Consider the following 17,950-nt stretch of genomic DNA (forward strand, 5'->3'; position numbering starts at 1 on the left):
CCTCTGAGAATTATGTCTGTAGGAGAAAGAATGTTGTACTTGACTGATTGTATGTCTGCAACACTGCAGAAGACAGGAAGAAATTAAGAGGTGAAATTTTCATGCAGATACTGAGAGAAAATGTACTTGCAATCAAAACAAAAATCTGGGTAAATTTTGTTGGCAAGATTGAAATATTGTTTTGAGTTACTTAAAAAAAAGTAGGAGAACTTTTAAAATATGTAATCTTTTTCCCCAGTGAAAACCCTCTTTTTCCTTTTCTTGAGTGACAGTCTTCTATGCAAGTAATAGAATGACGGAGTAATTTTCTCCATTGAAAGTAAGTGCTAGCTTTTGAAAGTTTTAAAGGGAAAATTTAATATAAAATGGAGAAAAACAGGATTTTTGTTCCCTTTTTGTAAATGGTCTTATGTTTCAAAAAAATGCATGGGATTAAATAAGATTATCAGATCCCTACCAGGTGCAAGTTCTAACCTAGCTGCAAAATTTGAATTCGGTGATTAATTTTATTCTTTCCTAGGTTGCACTTGTAGCTCTATCTCCAAGTCTTTTCAGAGATAATGTAGCTCCATGAGCCACGTTTAGCATAATCAAAATAGTCATGTAGGTGCAGGAACCCCAGCATTAAAGAGAACTACAACTAGCTATAATTAGACAAATATCTGTGGAAGGTTAAGAGCATCCTGCTTCATCCTCTTGGGATTTCTGTCAGGGCTGTCACTTTTCTGGCTACTTGGCAATGATGGTTGCATTTTTATAGTGCCTCAGTAGCAGATTTGCTGGCTCTTCCGAGAGTTATATACATGGGAAATATGATGCGGAAAGTTCAGTTCTGTTTCCAGGGTCATTCTCTTTGAGTTTCTATGATTTTCAAACCCAGGTCACTGACAGAAGCTCTGGACTTTTGGCTCATGTTTCAGTCTCCAAGTTATACTGTTTTCTGTTCATGGGCATATCAAGCCAGCATCAGGACCCGTACATGTGCTTTTCTGAATGGAAATCTGTGTCTTGTCCTTCAAACTGGCTACTGGCCTACACAGCTTGGAAGGGGATCTTTCACATGTGGTCCCACCTCTGTCTAGGAATCTCTGAGAGTGTTTCTGTCATTTTCCAGAGACCTTTTGCTGGAGTAACAAAGTTGTTTTTTTTAAGTAATTGAAATGGGTCAGAGCTCTCCCAGTATCTGCTTACATTGCGCCTCTCCCAGCCAGGCGAGTGCATTTTCAACAGCTCCAAACTGAGGCAAATTTTAAAAACTGCAGGCATGATAATAATGACGTGATAAATCTGATTTACTGTAAAGTGCCGTCAGCTCAGGCTTGGCTTTTAAAAAAAAAAAACAAAACGCAAAAAACCTCAACAAAGCAAAACAACTCAGAACCAATGGAAATAATTAAAAAATTATAGTAGTGATAGCCTTGCTTTTAAACAGATGACTAGCCCCTGGCAGAACTTGGCATCTCTGAAAATATTGGAGCACTCAGAACCTAAAATACAGAAGATGGAAAAATTAGACTTAGATAAAATCAGTTGTGCTAGCTTTTTACTGGCCACACTGAGAGGAGAGCACACTCTTTCCTGTTTAATAAGTGATTGATTTATGGATAATAAAGTACATCTGAGATTTACTCAGAATGGTAGATTTTATAGACAGTAACCTAATAGTTTGAACCAGCTGTTTGTAGCTGCATATTAAAAGCTTTGACCTTGGGCTTTCATGTTTCTTTCCCTTCCCCACCTTGGCTTTCTTGTAACAGCCACAGCAGCATCCTTGTCTTGCAGGAACTGTGATGCATTTTTGCTGTTGCCCATGTTTACCCACTTGGTAATTTTTTCTTTCCTGTTTTTCACTTATTTTGGACATTTTATAGCAAGTGGTGGTGGTCTTGTGTAGTAGTGTTCCCTGAGGTTTAAGAAGCATTAATTCATTGCTGGAAATGGTATATGAAATGGTATTCTTTAGACAAATCTTTTTTTCCCTTATAAAATGAAAACTGAACATTTTAAAAGGCATCATATACAGAAAGTGTGCTGAAGGAATTTGAAGTGTATGGAATGTTCCCAGCTACCTCCTCTGAGGATTTCTTCGGCACTTGTTAATTAGAAAACCCCTGTCAATAGAAGAGGTCTGCCAGTTGTCACATACATTAAACAGCGTATTATCTCCAAAGTTAGAAATTGTTTGATAGATCATGTTAAGTGTTGGTCAGCCTGGGAACATCTAACTTCAGTGAAACTTGCTGAGATGATTAATTATTCTTCTTCAGGGTAACTAAACCATATGGCAAAACTAAGTTCTATAATTGAGGAATTGCTCTGAGGCACTGAGTGGGGAAACAATGATATTCAAAAGGAACACTCAAGGCACTTAATGTGTCTTGATGGTATTGAGAAGGATGAATGTCAGTGGAAAACATACTCATTTGTTTATAAAAAGATAACATTCTAGCGAAATACTGACATGCTCTAACCTCTTTGAATGTATAAAAAGTGATACGAATAACTCAATACACTCAATAACTGTGCATTAATTGCAAAAATCAGTAAATCTATTGTTTAGACCTGTGAACAGGAAATCAGACTTCTAGTAAAGTTCCCTGTGAACTAGGTGACAAGGTTGCTGTGGGTTTAGCCCAGATGCATAATTTTGTGTGTCATACAGGTAGAAGATTTAAAAAGGAAGTCTATCTAAATGCAAATCATCCTTCCACTTCAGTAGCAAAACCGTTTTATGTATAAACATGTGCTGACTACCAGCATGCAAAAAGATTGTGCCAATAAAAATACCCTTTGACCTTTATTTTTATTTACCTTCAGTTGTGTTTATGTTTTTCGCTCTTACAGTATGTTTGCACAACCAGTAAGGACACCCAGAGTTGACTATTGATGTTTATTAAATCATTCATATCAAATAAACACTTTTGGGAGTGTGACCATGAAAGTGAAAGCACTCCTTTGAGAGGAGAGAATCAGAAATCCTTATTGGAAGAAAAGGACATCTGCCTGTTTCATTTTTAAATGTCTGAGCAGAAGGCATGATTTCAAGTGGCATGACTGAAGTGTGGACACAGCAGGGTGGGAGTTCTAGTATGGGGTGTACGCAGTCAGGTTCACAACTTGTGGTTGAGATGCTCTGGGATACATTAACCCTTTGTGCAGCCTCGTAGATGAAAAGGGGTTTTACTGGCCAGTTCCAAGTCAAACTCTGTTCCAGTTGGAACAGGTCCTATCTCTGTTTAGTGCTTACTGTCTGGACAGATTGTAGTGCGCAAGGGTTCAGGTCTCATTAATGTATCATTTAAAATTTAAAACCTATCCAATTTCATTTTGAAATAATTGGCACATGTTGTTCTTTTTTCTCCATCTCTATTAATTTACTGATTTCACTGATGTGAGAGGAAACCATATAATTATTCCACTTTCGTAGCATCAGAACAGATATTTAAGATCCTGTTATAGTCATTTGGGAACAGAAAATTGGACACACATAGTGACATTATTCTGGGATCTGGGCCCATAAGGAAATGAGCACTCTTAACTTCCTAAAGTGGTGGAGTTGAAGACTCTCAGTACTTGCCTGTCCCATTCAACTGGGTCCTTTACTTCCTTATACTTTAAGTGTGTGACAAAGCCATCAATTTAAATGGGAACATTAACGCACTGAAAGATAGGTACAGAGGTCAGCAGCGGGAAGCCAAAAGGGAGTGAACGGAATTTTTTAGTGATCTGGCAGTTTACCTCACCAAATGCAAATGATACACAATTATTCAATTATTTTCTTATTCCTCTGTTTCACTTTCTCATGCTGATCTCTTTCCTGGGTGCTGACGTTTTTCTTCTACCCTGTCTTTGCTAACATTTTCTACTAAATCAAGCAACAAGCTGCCTTTGTTACAGGTGAAGGACTCTTGAAAGTTGCAGGGGCCTGCATCATCTGGGCTGTCAGGATTCCAGTGCCTTTTTCCAGGGTGCTGGCGTTTCTCACCATATTGGTCATTTAGGTCTACCTCATCATTCCAGCCTCTTTTGCTAGGATGCTGGCGCTTGTATATCAGATACCTTCTGCCTGGATGCTGTCTTTTGGATAACTCATTCACGTAGGTTAGCTGTGCTCTAGGGATGTCAGCATACTGATCCGACAATGAGCTTCTGCCGGGATGCTGTTGCTTTTTCAGCTCCAGATAGCCATCAAAGTCGTCTTCTATCTCTCTTTTCCCTGGATGCTGCCTCTTCTGAATGTCTTCATAATATGTGTCTTCCTCAACATCTCTTCTTCCAGGATGCTGTCTCTTCTCCAGGTCACTTAGGTACTTTTTCCCAGGGTGTTGTCTTTTGGAAAGCCATTCTGGCAGAGGGGCATTTGATTCTGTCCAAGGAAAAGAATAACGTTAATGAGCCCCCATAATCTGCGCTAAGGAAGTTGAAATGGGAATTTGTGGAGTTCTACGGTGCAGGATCATAATCTATTGCTCATTATGCCCTTTTAATTGCACAGTTAACTGTATGGTCTTGAATTTGATCACGCTGGATGGCATCTGTCAAAACAGTTCTGGCACATTTTTAGCAAGGTTGGATTGATACATTAGGAACTAGCTGCAGCCAAATGGGAAGACATGCAATGACAAAGCCTAATGTGTTGATTCAGGTAAATGTGTCAGCTTCAGGTAAAGGAAGGTGAGTAAAAGATGCTGTGCAGCTGGAAGAAATCAGCTGCAGAAGCTGGGTATGGGGAAGAGCTGGAAATCAGCATGAGACAGGGAAAGGATAGGGCTGAGACACAAGTGGAAGCAGGGATGTGGACATCTGAAAGCCAGCTCAGTGTTTCCAGCTACCAATCAGAACTCTATTAGTATCTCTTACTCATTCTTAAGCTCTTTTTAATAGTTCAGGTGTTGGATCAACATGACCAACTCTCAGCATTCATGTGAAGAGGGAGGAAGGCTTTTTCTATGGGCACTTGAGGCCAGCTACTCTTTCCACTCTGAAAGGGCTCTGTGCTCCTTGTTGGGGGCAGGCACCTATGTGCTGCTTCTTGCAATCCCTGAGTCTATTTTGCTTCCCCTGCTGTGACTAGTGAGAGCAGAGCATCTGGAAGCTAGGAGGCGGTGGACACTAGAGCAGCCTCTGCATTGCCAGCCACAGAAAAGCCCACCTCTGTTGGGGTGTAGAAACCTGTGGGTTGAGGTAGTAGGTGAATGGCAGCACTCCCACCTCCAATTAACATTAGGTACAGGGTTCACAACTGGGCAGTGTCCTCCATGTGTCCTCTTAGAGCTTCCCTAGGGAAGTATGTGCCAGACAGGCAAGTTTTCTGTGACAGGCTTTTACCTTCTTATTATGCAGCAGCTGCTTAGTGATGGTACAGCATTGCCTAAGTGGGGAGATCTTAGAGAAGAAAGCACCTTTTGAAAACTCTGTGTCAGTGTATTGCAGCAGACCTCCTATCCTTCCCCTCCCCTTAGTTAAAGTAATAAGTATATACATTAGAACCTGGGAACTATACATTGGCTTTAATGATCTCAGCCAACTACTATGCCAACATCGCTAGATGGATGTCCCCAGTGTTATATATACCTTTATTCATCTCTTCTTCCTTTTCAGCTTTCTTGAGGACAGACTGAAGAATGAGGCTTTCAGATCTCTGCAGGATGTCGTCCAGGGGACTTCTTCCCATGTTCTCACTTCCCTCTGGAAGGCCTTGCCCACCGTTAAGGCAAACACCACACAAGGTCAGGCAGAGGAGTAGCAATGGCAGCTGGATAGATGGCATTGTGGGACGGGGGTTCCTGCAACTTCCATGGGAGAGAGAACAACAGGGGAGGAGGGTGGAGCACACAAACCTAGCAATAATAGCAATATTTCCAGACATTGAAAAAAAAATATGGCACTGCTGTAAGGATTGAAGTCTCTTATGAGGGTCCTTCCTAATTTCTGTGCCTAACCTCTCCGTTTATTTTATATTCTTCAAAGAATCTGTAAATTCTTCATAATTAAAACCAGGAACTTGTTCATTTTTCTGGCAGAATAAATACGAACATTTTAAAACCTAGCCTCCTGATGCATAGATAGTTCTGAAAGCCAGTGATTTTGCTTTGCCTTCTGCCAAGAGGCAAAAATAATTTCGCTCTTGAACTCTATGTTAACTGTTGCCCCACATGAGGTACACACATATATACCTGCACTAACAATCTCCACCAGGCAATTCCCTTTGCTAAGGGTTCATTTTAAAATAATACTGGGATTTGCAGCACTTTCATTCCACCTTTAGTTAAAGCCCAACTTTAATAGTCCATTAGTTTTTTAGTATCTATTTCTATACATTTAAAGTAGCTGTGTGTCTGTGTATTTGTCAATATAGTAAGATAGCTATGCTCCATTGGTCAGGGAGATTTCTTGCATTGGGGAAGCATCTCATTTTTTTTTCAGAGACATAATAATAATCATATCCTCTATTACCTCTTGTCCAGATAACAAGTGTACTTGCAGCTAGCAATGGAATTCCTAATGCACTTATCATGGATTTATTTTCCAGTAAGCAGAGTTCCTTCAGTAGAATTGAATACATCTTTAATACTAGTATAGCAGTCATTTAATTTAATTATATCTTCAGAACATAAAAGAAATGCACAATTTTACACATTTTTAAAATAGAGAATGAGTTTATTTCCTCTCTTACTAGCAGATTTCTATCACTTCTAATGAAGTCCTTGAATAACAGCCCTAAGAATATCACATAGACTATTTGGCTCAGAGCAATCTTTAGAAAGAGAGTTAGAATCAGCTAAAAAGGAAATGATTTGGTAAATTACCTGGTTTGTAGTTTCAGATTTTTGCTTGATGCATCTGCCAAGAGCTTGTTTAGTCCTTAAAGCTGTTTGCACATCTGAGCTTCAAGGTTGCCCTTCTTCTGCTACAGACACACAGAGTATCCAATAGAACTGTTGCTAAGTTCTCTTTAGATGGCTTGTGTCTCTGTACTTATACTGTACTGCCTCTGAACCCTTTATGCAAATAGCTGTGAGGTAATTTAGGTGATGTGTTGTTTTCTTTTTTTTTTAACTGATGTCAGAGATCTGCATTTTGAATGCATTTTAAAACTCTGATAGTTATTTGCTGACCTCCATATATCCATGCTCGACTCCCAGAAATTGCTATTTTTCCATCCTCTAAAGAGATTATGTTGAATTTTATGTAACACAGCATAGAGAAAAGGAGGTTTTTCTCTGCTTAACAAAAAGAAGCTTGTGTATCCTCTATTAAGCAAGCACTGTGGAGTAAATGCAAAGAGGTAAGTAATTTATTAAGCTAAGGAAGAAAAACAATGAAAAAAATGTGATGGATTCTATTTAAATAAGTTTATACCATGGCTTCTTGTTCTGAGTGATACTATACAGTTTTTGGCTCGCAATTCCATATTTTCTTGGCATAGGCTTCCATAAACAGTACATTAGAATATGGGGTGCATAGCATTACATATTAAAACATAGTTTTGTTGCTGCTATGTGCTTCAAAAAGCATTATACTATTGTAACTAGAAGTAAGACTCCCTCTCTTTAACCCATCTGTCTATTTGAGATATTCTTCCATACAGTACTACTAAAAACAGATCATGCAGGGGGCACAGATAAAGAGCTAGTGATTCTTCGATAATCTTAGTGATGCCAATTACAATATGTAGGATTAAAACTGGAGTATGGATTGCTCACAGTATTGAAGCAATTCAGGATTCTTTTATTGTTATTACATGGAAAGTTTCAACCAGGTGAAGTCAATGTTTTTCTGCTTTCCCATTTACTACCATTGTCGTGAACACAAAACCACCTTCGTATGTCCTTCTCATCACTGCCATCAAAGCATTTAAATTAAAATTTATCTTCAGCAGTAAGTAGCAACAAAAACCAACAACCTGTCACCATGGCTTGAAAGCACCTTTCTTGGTAGGACACTGGCATTTTAGCAGCTCTCTAGGGTGTTGTGCCACAGTCTGAGACAGAAAGCATTTTGGGGATACTCTTAAAAGCACTGCATTTAAAAGTGGATCAGTTATGCTTATAGGTAATGTGGATCCTCATGTGGCCTTTAAAATTTCCTTAAGGCGAAAGGCATTTTGTGTTTGAACAGATGATGGAAATACCATATAAAACTAAACGGGGGTGAAGTCAGTTGTTCTCTATCAATGTGACTTATTACCCATCAGAATTTAACAAAAAATGGTCATCTTACAGAGTTTTTTTTCACCACCCCATTCAACTTTATATGATCAGAAAATACACAAGAATCATCTTGTTTTCAGTTCTTCAGGAAATGAAAGCCAACTTCTTTGGGGTGACTTCAGTGGAAAGCAGCCATTACCTCAGTCTTACTCCATGAGAGTGTGGTCATCTCCTGAATTTTCTCTTAATATCTCAGGAAAAATGTATCAGTAATTGTATATAGATGTGCTTTTTGATATTAATTATCCTGATGTAATTTAAGAAGAGCCTTGAATGTCAGTGCACTTGTTCCAGATTTGCAGTGGGGATAGAGATTGGGGTTTACAGCATTATAACTGCATTTGTAACAATTATATTTAAAATTTAATATATTTTCCTTCTTGTTTGGATTTCTAAGGGAGTTTGAGACATCATGCACCTTACGTGCAGAACACATCTATGGCTTCATGAAGATGTTGTCTTTGCCAATCTAAGACCACGCCAATATTGTTTTCCTGAGCAGGCATCAGAATCAAAGACCTGCAAGGCAATTAAATGCAAAGATCAACAGGCAATTTGCTATAGCGGGCCAGTAAACAATGACTGAGCAACTAACAGTCGCTCATCCAAAGCAAAGATCCCTGTAAAGACAGTTCCTATGTATTTTTAGTTTTATGCAATGCACTAGGGCTTTCCAGGAATCTAAAGAATGCTGGAAAGTGTTTTAAATGCTTTCATTAATAACAGAATTGCTTGTTTAACAAAGCAGTAGCTGTCTGTAGCTTAGCCCCAGATTTGCCCTAACAAAATGCCTAATCCAGAGTCCACTGAAATCAGCCAGATTTCTCATCTAGTTTAAGTGGGGTTAGCCTTAGAACTTGTCTGTCTCTGACTTGAAATGATCCACATACTGAATTGGATTTTAAAAAATCCTCTCACACTTTGAAGCATAGCTCTTGAAAAACACAGATGGGAAAAGAGAAGGTTAAAGAGCTGAAACACTTTCACACATACAAAATCATATAAGCAAATTAACTCGAGGAAGAGCTAAGAATTTGATATTAAAAATAGCCTCCCATATGAATGTATTTCATCTTAGCACTGAGTGAATGAGTCAGATTTCACTTGTGATACAGCAGTTGACATATTGAATTTCTCAGCTACCTAGAGATGATAGGATAGCTAAGACATGCTTTGGAACTTTGTATGACTGCAATTTAATAAATCTGCATTTGCCACATATCTCCAGTGTGAAAATCCTCATAATAATGGAATTACGAGCTGGAAATAATTCTTAGCATGTAGTTCTCCCTCCAGTTTGAAATTAATCCGCATAGCATAGAAGGCTTGCATCTGTAGCTCCAGCTTAGATGCAGCAGGAGCCGCTCCATGCAGAAGCCTCTTACTGAGTCTTATAATGCATGTGCAGTAATGGCCAAATGCATGAGACTGTGCAGTCAATGCCCAGTCTGTCACCTAACCCTTGGTTACTTTCTTTTTAAGACTCTCCAACCATCACAAACCATACTGTGCCCCCTGATTTCTCTGGGCAAGCTAACAGGTCTTCTTCTCCATTACGTTATTTCTAGCATAGTCAAATACTAATGCCATATATTTGGGAACTGCTATTGCATCAGTCACAGTGAACCTCATAAGGAATTACATGTACTTCACACTAGCTACTTGGCATTTCCTGGGTGTAGTAACTCCTTAAGATCTCTTATGGTACGACACCTGAGTTTAAAAAATTAATATATTGACCTATAAATTAAAGTGGGCATTGATGGAATGGGAACTGCATTTTTAAACATGTCCTTAGAAAAGTGAAACAGAACAGTGAAGTTGTTAATTCTGTTGGTGGCTCCCTACAATGCTTTCTTGATAAGCTGCTGAAACTAAGGATGCCTTCTAAATAAATAAAAAAAAAAGGATGTTTTCATCATGTGGTTGAAGGCTTCAGTAATTCTGAATAGCTTCTTAATCTTTGTTACATTTTTTTCTTCAGTTAATCACATTTCTCTATTCTTTTTAACATAAAATATTTGGAGCACATTAAGCATTGTGACTACTATCTGTCACATCATAGAGTTTCTCTCTTCTGCAAGGCAAGAAGTGTGAAGTGAATTGGCCTGTTTTGGCAGGATTTTTTTAAAATTGAATTGCATGGATAGCTAGGTTGCTATGTATGTATTGTGAAGAAGCAAGGTTAAAAATTTGTCTTGCCCTTGGAGCACAAGGTGGGGTTTGTACTGATCATTATTTTCCAGTGGAGTTTATCCACAAATCTTGAGCCAATCCCTCAATCCCAATGGGAAGTTCTCTTACCTGCACAGACCGTCAAGCAGCCGGGAGCAATCGGGAAGTTCTAGAGTCAATAGATCTGATCAGTCTTCTTAATGCATATGTTTGGGGCATTGGTTCCTCAACAGCCCTGCTAGGAAGCTGGTCTCAAAACTCAGCGGAATTTTTTTCAGCTAAAATGTATTTACAAAGCATTGCAGTTTTGAAAAAGCATTTTCTGACAGAAACTTGTTTCTGTGGTACATCCCCAGTCAGCTCTTGTGGATGGGATGTTCTTATTAAACCATCAGCTCCAGCCCTCTAAATCACAAATAGAGGAATAGATTTGCAAGACAAGCAATACCTTCAGTCCCATAATCTCTGTACTTAGAGTTACCAATACCCCCATCCCAGACACAGCTAGTGTCAGTCTCTGGTCAAAATGTTGTCCAGCTATCATCCTGTTCAATTTAGCATTCACATTTAATCAGAGAGGCATGAGGTGATTGCTGTGTTTATGTCCTTACATGTGGAGAAGATAACAATGGGGTGTTTTCTATCTTTATGCTATAAAAGCGTAAGAAGGACTAGTACCTGGAAGCTGAGGTTTAACAAATTTAATCGAATTCAGATTCCTAGCTATGATGATAATTAAACATTGATGTGATTTTCCATATGTAGCCTTGGTGTTGCTTGGAGATTTAGAAATGAAATTAATTTTCTTTTGGCAGGACAAATGTTTTATTAAGATATTTGAGGAAGAACATTTAGGATGAGGAAAGTCTGTTCCTCTGAGAATGCAAGAATCTTGGTGGCAGTGGACAGAGATTCTGCTCTGTGGGCCAGGATCATCAGGGCATCTCAGCAACAAATTCTTTGTCTTCATATGAGTACTGAGATCAATGTTTCCCCAGCATGTAGCAGTCTGAGCTCTGGGAACAGAAATACTTTAGTCTAACAATTTTTTTTTATCTTATTTAAAGTACCTGGGTGAAACTTGATTAGATTAGATCTAGCTAATGATCCTTTCTGTTCCTCTGAAAGTAGGAACTGCTTAGCAATGAACATCTATGTTCTGAGACTGCAATGCAACTTTCATAATAAGTGTGCTTAGAAATATTACAAAGAGAGTACTGAAATGAGTACAAAGAGTGTCTTAGGCCTGCATGCCTGCCTACAGCAGCAACATGATTTCAGATTCACAAATGAGGAATAGGGCATCTGCAAAGAAGTTGTGGGTTTTGGTTTTTTTTTGTCTGGGCAGGCTTCCGGACCTCCAGCACCTGATCAGAACAGGAGTAGTAGCTCCAAATTGGCTTCTAGACATTGTAGGTGAGTTCCTGGTTACTGGTACAGGGGTTCTATATGGCATAAAAATGCATGCAAATCCCTCATTCCAGCAGTTAGGGGCTAGGAATTCCCTTTCTCTTAGGAGTATCCTCTATGCCAGAATGAATAGGAGTACAATCCAATGCTGGTCAGAAATCCTACACTGTTTCCTACACTGTTCAGGGATTCCTTTCCCCTAGGAGACAACTCAAAGGGTAGGCTTTCTGAGTGTTTTGGATTCAAAAGTCAGGCTTAGTAGAATTCTACAGGGTGAAATATGGTTTATCTTCTCATTTATTTTATAATGATAATTTCATAAAAGAAGTTCCTTTATCTGTTGACAGAAACTGAATGTTAAAAGTTATTCACAAAAGCATGAAGAGAGGTCAGCCTGTTTTCATTCTCATTATAATTGCTTCTTGACACCTTTGAGCTGAGGACTCCCTTTAGAGAACAGGGACGAAATCCTATGTTACAACTACATCCCCATGCAAAGCTTCTCAGTAGGTGCAAAATTATATCCACAGCGCAATGGCCAGGACTTCCAGCCAAGCATCTGGCCCTTTGTTCAGACTTATTTTTGTCTTATTTTGGACTGATTTAATGGAGCTTTAATGCTTTGTTTAAAGGAAGAAAGTTAAATTTAAGCACCTCAAAGGGTCTTTTGTTTCATGAACAATGTCCGTTTCCTATTTCACAGCTGGAAAACTGTCTCTTTTTAATATGCTATCTTTCTTTTTAGAATTCTCTTTCGCTTTTTTTGGCCACATTTTTTCTGTTTCATTTTCCCTGCAGGTGATTTTTCTATTTAAAAGATTTCTGGAGGTTTGTTTTATAAGTGTTAATGTCCTTTCTTCCCACTCACTGCACAATTACTCATGATTTTCTTTTATCAAACTCCAGAGCCGTCTTCCAAGCTGTACTTTTCTGTCTGTCACAAACCCACTGACACCCCAGACTTGTCCAGAGCTTGTGTCAGCACAGGATTTGGCTCCCAGTACGTGTGTATGTCTGTGGTTGGTTCTAGAATTGCACAGAGATGTCCAACTGTCACATTTCACACCTAAATATAGTGTTTCAGCACCACTGTGATCCTCGACCCCTTTGTCCAACCGCTGTCTTTTATCACAGGTGTTTCAAGTCCCTTGAGCTTCTGTATCAACTGTGTTGAAGAAGTTCCTTATTTTTCTTTTAAACATTCTCAAGGGCACACCAGCTTCTGAAAGGGCTTCTAAACGGAGACACTGACAGACAGACAACTCCTTCAAACCCAGAGCCAGACCCTTACGTGCGAGCTATGAGGATTGAGGTTTGTGTTCCTCCTGTCTCCAACCTGCTTGTTACTTGGATTGCTGGCTCAGCTCACTCCCCACGTGTGCGCAGGAGCCCGAGTCCTCTACTTGTGCTGAGTACTTGTCCCGCTCAATGTCAGTGTTCCTAACAATTGGGCCTTAGCGTTAGGTCTGTCACTGGGCACACAAGTGTTGGTCGCTAAAAAGATCTTGAAAGTGAATAATGAGAAAATCTGCTGCTAACCCAAGTCTGATCTCTGTTTTAGATAATATAAACACTCATGTTTTGTGCAATTGGTCAACTATGACAGCCTGGAGTTAGGCAGAAAGTTCTCCTTGGCAGATGTTTTTATTTTTACATCTTCCTTGGGTCACCTTGCTCTGGTCACTGTCAGAGATGGGTAACTGAAGTACATTGGTCGTCTTTAGTGTAGTCATCCCTCTAGGAACCCTGAAATGTAGAAGTTGTTGTGGAAACTGCTCTTCTTTTCTTGAACTACAGGATAAAAAAATATTGCATGAAATTCATATGCCGCCTGCCATTGCATTTGTTACCAGTGTCACTGAGACGTGCTGAATGTTTAAGTGATTTGCTGTGGTGGCAGTGTCAGGAAGTGAGGTCAGAATCCATTCACTTCTTCTGTTCACTTAGCATTCCCGTATTAAAACAGCTTGGGTTTTTTGGTAGTACATCACAAGACACACCTTTTTCATTTAAAAAGTTGCCTACATGACATTACTTCTGTGTGCAAGGCTAAGAGAAATATCTCCACTGGCTACTTGAAGCATCCCATTAATTTTTATTAAGTGTACACTGTCACTGGGATTGTAGTTTCTAGCTTCTCATCTTTTAAACAATTTTATCCTCTTGGTTATTTACTGAATTTCTTGCAGTGACTGCAAATTTAAGTTGTTCTGTCTGAACGTCCTCTTGTTAACAGTGTTGTAAATTAGGAATGTCTTGTTTGCTAACAGAAATGAGAGGCTCTTTTGTTTTCTCTGGAAAATCTAAAAGCACAGCTTATTTGTATCACTCTTCCCAGTTTGTTCCTTGAATTGAACTAATCAGGCAGAAAATGATGGAGATGGGTATCAGTAATAGATGGACAACTCTCTCTCTTCCTGTGTGATCCTTTCTAAAATGCAGCTTCTCATGCATCAGAATATGTAAATAGTTTGCCCTGCAGGACGATGTAGTGTATTTTTGTGAGAGGTATAATTCCTGCTTCGCTTCATCTTGATTTTAATAACATCAGAATGCCAGAGTGGGTACAGCCACAATGATCTTTATATGGTCCCTATTGTTAGACCAATAGTACAGGGCAGGCAAGCTTTCAGGAATACAGACCTTTCTTAGAGCTGAGGAAAGGCATTTGTGTCTGAAAGTTTGTCTCTCTTCTTAGGACTAAAAAAGGACTTATGATCCGCCAAAATTGTCAGCTTTTCCCAGCGATTATACCTAACCTACAAATCTTGTATTAAATATTAATCATTGCTGGAGGCAGGGTTTCAAACAAGTTTTATCTACCTAGTCCTCAAAATGCATTTGCTAAGTAAATGGGCCTAGATAGTGTTCAGTGGATTTAATGATCTGTGAACTAAGTTTTAGAAATGCAGCCCACTGTAGTAGCAGCCAGCATTAGCATAAGTGAGCCCCTTTGTGGCAGACATACCCAACTAGAGGAGCTTCACGATAGTCAGCAGCACAGCGTGTCACAGCCCAGTTGGCTTTGTTACGATTCATCAAAAAACAAAAACATTGAGGAATAATAACAGTTTTTCCATTCATTTTCAGTAGTTGGGAATATAAAATCTAGGGGGGAAATGAAGGCAACTCCTCTACCACATTCTCTGTTTGTTCCAGCACTGAGCCCCAGCCCTGGTGTTTCTGCTGTTGCTTAGTGCAAGCACCTGTGGTGGGAAACACTTGTTTCTGATACGAGCTCTGAGGCCTCTTGGGGGTAGCTGCTAGTTAAAACCAGGTGAATAAATTGGCCTAGAGAATCTGGTGAAATCATTAGAAGCTCTGCTGGCTAATGCTGAATGTCACTTGAAGTGTGACCTGAAAATGGTGAGAAACAAAAGTAAAGGGCCTCTTTTGAAGGCTCTGTAACTTTCAGTTGACACCCTCCTTCTCAAAAATTCCAGAAATGGTAAAACCTTCTGCTCTAACTGTAAACCCCAGAGTTTTATAGTTTTGCAAACACAGAAGTGTTGAAGCTTAATCTTTTGAATTCCTTGAATCCTTTGAGGAAACTTAGTATAGGGAGAGATTAGGTCTTCTGTTTTAAATAATGAATAGGATGAGTATTGAATGAGATGAGAACATTAATTTCTGTGCAGGGAAGCTCTTAATAGAATTACTGAGTAAATTCCATGTGGAATGCACACAGCTCCCCTCACCAATTTAAATCCATAAAGGCCAGGGAAGGCTATTATATTAGAGGGGAGGGGGAGTATCCCACATAACATTAAAACTATTGCCAAAAGGAGTATAAATAACATGTTGCTTATATCAGCTAAATTGTTTTATAGTTTCGTGAGGAAGCAAAACCAAAGCATTATGACATTAATCCCACATATTGGTTTACTGACAGACTTTTCAATATTAAACAGCATATTATAGAGTCAGAACTTGACAGGCTTAATTGTATACTTAAGAGTCGGTCTAACTCACAGTTTGTTCCTTCTGGGATGGTGGCAGTTCGGAATTAAAGATCTCAATGGATTCACTGTAATGTTTCTTTATTTTGTAATTATCTCCGCAATGTTTATGCAGGATCATTTCTATGGTTTTCTAGTCAAGAGAACCCTGTGATTTAGGAAGAAAGTGGCCATCTTCAGAAAGAGTATCATTGTGCCCTGTCTCTTGTTTCAGGCACAGTCCAGGATCTTTCAAACCAAATAATGTCACTTAATGAAACAAGCAAGACCCTATGCCTCCAGGCACCAAAAAACCACAGCTGCCCAGCCTGTTGTTTTTTCACAGCTGCTAGTGACAGCACTCAAGGGATTCTTGTTCACTTCCAACAGGGAATTAGTCGTTGGACAAAGCAAATTTACAGCTCAGTATACCTTGACAAAATACTGTTTTTAAGCTGGGGCGAATTTCATGATGTAGCAAGAAGAGATTCAGGGAAATTTGATTTGGTATGATAGAAATGGTGGACATCCAGCTTCCTTTTAAGAAGTAAGTCTGATTCACACTGTCAGGTAACTTGCAAAGTCAGTTGGAGGTTTGTAAATAGGAGGTCACTACTTCCCATAGCAATTAAAGGAGTAACATGCTAATTTTTTTCCTCTATGCTGTTCCTTTACACTTGCTGCTAACACATCCTAATTATGATAGAGAAGCCATAAGTGGGTGTGAAGGGGAGCAAATTTGTGAGCAAGAGAAGAGTTGATACGAGATTCAGTGTTTGGCGCAGTGTTTGAAAATGCTGGTTTGGATTTCAAAGTCACCAATCCTAGCTTGCAGCTAGTTCTCCTGTCAAGTTCACTGGGAGCAATCAGCGCAGAGCGTGTTTGAAAATCCCTCCTACCAGTGCCTGCTTGTTCAGATGTCAAAGATACAAGGCTCAGAAGCTCCTGAAGGCTTGACATACATAATGCATGCCCAATGGTTAGAGATCAGAGACCACAATGGGAGCACAAATAAGAAGATGGAGTAAAAGCAGAATGAAAAGTTCCAGAACTGGCCCTTGTGTCAGGCCAGTAGAACATCTTCCTGTTCTGTAGAACATCTTCCTCTTGAAATTCAGACATTTCTATAGCAGCTTTTAAAATGAAAGAATTTCATTTCTTATTGTTGCTTTCAGTTGCTATAAAAGACAGCTGTTCGTTTGTATAAATTATTCAGTAAAGTGACCTCAAGTCTTGCTTTAAGGATGCAATGCAAATGTGATTTGCATTCAAGTTGGTCTGATAAGAAAGGGAAACAGGGCCAGTGGCAGGACCACATCAGCAAGGCAGCTGCATTTGTGCCTACCTATACACAACACCCAAGAGCAGCTATTCTTAATGCAGGTGCAACCTGGAATCAGATGTAGAGAGGAATTTTGAACAGGGATCTGGTGTTACTAACAAAGTTAATTTCAGGTACCAGTCCTATCAGTTGATCTGGCTGAAACAGATAACAGTTAATTCAAGTATTGCTCCCTTCCTCTCTATTGTTTCTGTGTGCCTGTGAGTATGCATATGCATTGTGTGTATGTTTTTTACTAATGAACTGTTCCTGACTTTTTTCTAGTGGCTTTATTGTTCTTAGTTACTAAGTTATTTGGTCTGCTCATTTTGTGAGGGCTTAAATTTGTTCACCATGTGTTATTCTTCCCACAGTAAGATCAGTCATTTTATCTTTCAGGCTACTGGTTTTTAAGAGTCCTGTAGCACAGCAACAGTGAAGATCAGAATCCCGTTGTGGTAAGTACTATACAGAAGTAAAACTGAAACTGTCCATCCCAAGAGAGTTAGAATGAAGTTTAGGTGTATATACATACACCTACGTATGCACCTACATATGCGTATATACATACACCTACCATACATATGTACATACACCTGTAGGTGTATGAAATGATTGAGCAAGTGAGAGGATGGATTATTCATATCAGTAGTGTTGGGCATAAATATGATATTTCAAGAGTTTTGGTAGCTGTAGATCATCATGAAGCTAATCAGGGCTAGGTTACAGTTTATTTGTAAGCTTTGCTGCAGTGTTTCAAAAGGACTTGGAAGAAAGAATATAGTCATTTTATCCTGGCAAGGATTTCTTCCCCCTTGTAAGGACAGGCTTATAAGAAAGCTGGTCACTTGGCATTACCAGTAGGATGAAGACAACTGGAGTTTTTGCTCTCT

The 17,950-nt window shown here is 39.2% G+C and overlaps 1 protein-coding gene and 1 long non-coding RNA gene across 2 annotated transcripts in view; one reads left to right on the top strand and one right to left on the bottom strand.

Annotated features, from left to right (window-relative positions):
* Positions 1 to 17,950, top strand: part of LOC142086049 (uncharacterized) — a 50,379-nt gene that overhangs the window by 8,586 nt on the left and 23,843 nt on the right. The window contains exons 2-4 of the long non-coding RNA XR_012674948.1: positions 5,602 to 5,729; positions 13,008 to 13,110; positions 17,457 to 17,515. This is a non-coding gene — a long non-coding RNA (uncharacterized LOC142086049). The remainder of the gene's footprint in view (positions 1 to 5,601; positions 5,730 to 13,007; positions 13,111 to 17,456; positions 17,516 to 17,950) is intronic.
* Positions 3,792 to 5,770, bottom strand: TRH (thyrotropin releasing hormone). Its single transcript, XM_075158520.1, has 2 exons — positions 5,575 to 5,770; positions 3,792 to 4,366 (listed from the first exon to the last, which is right to left on the bottom strand). Exons 1-2 carry the CDS (start codon positions 5,768 to 5,770, stop codon positions 3,801 to 3,803), a joined length of 762 nt encoding a protein of 253 aa, XP_075014621.1. The 3' UTR covers positions 3,792 to 3,800.

The sequence above is a fragment of the Calonectris borealis genome, chromosome 10 (assembly GCF_964195595.1).
Source record: "Calonectris borealis chromosome 10, bCalBor7.hap1.2, whole genome shotgun sequence".
Lineage (NCBI taxonomy): Eukaryota > Metazoa > Chordata > Aves > Procellariiformes > Procellariidae > Calonectris > Calonectris borealis.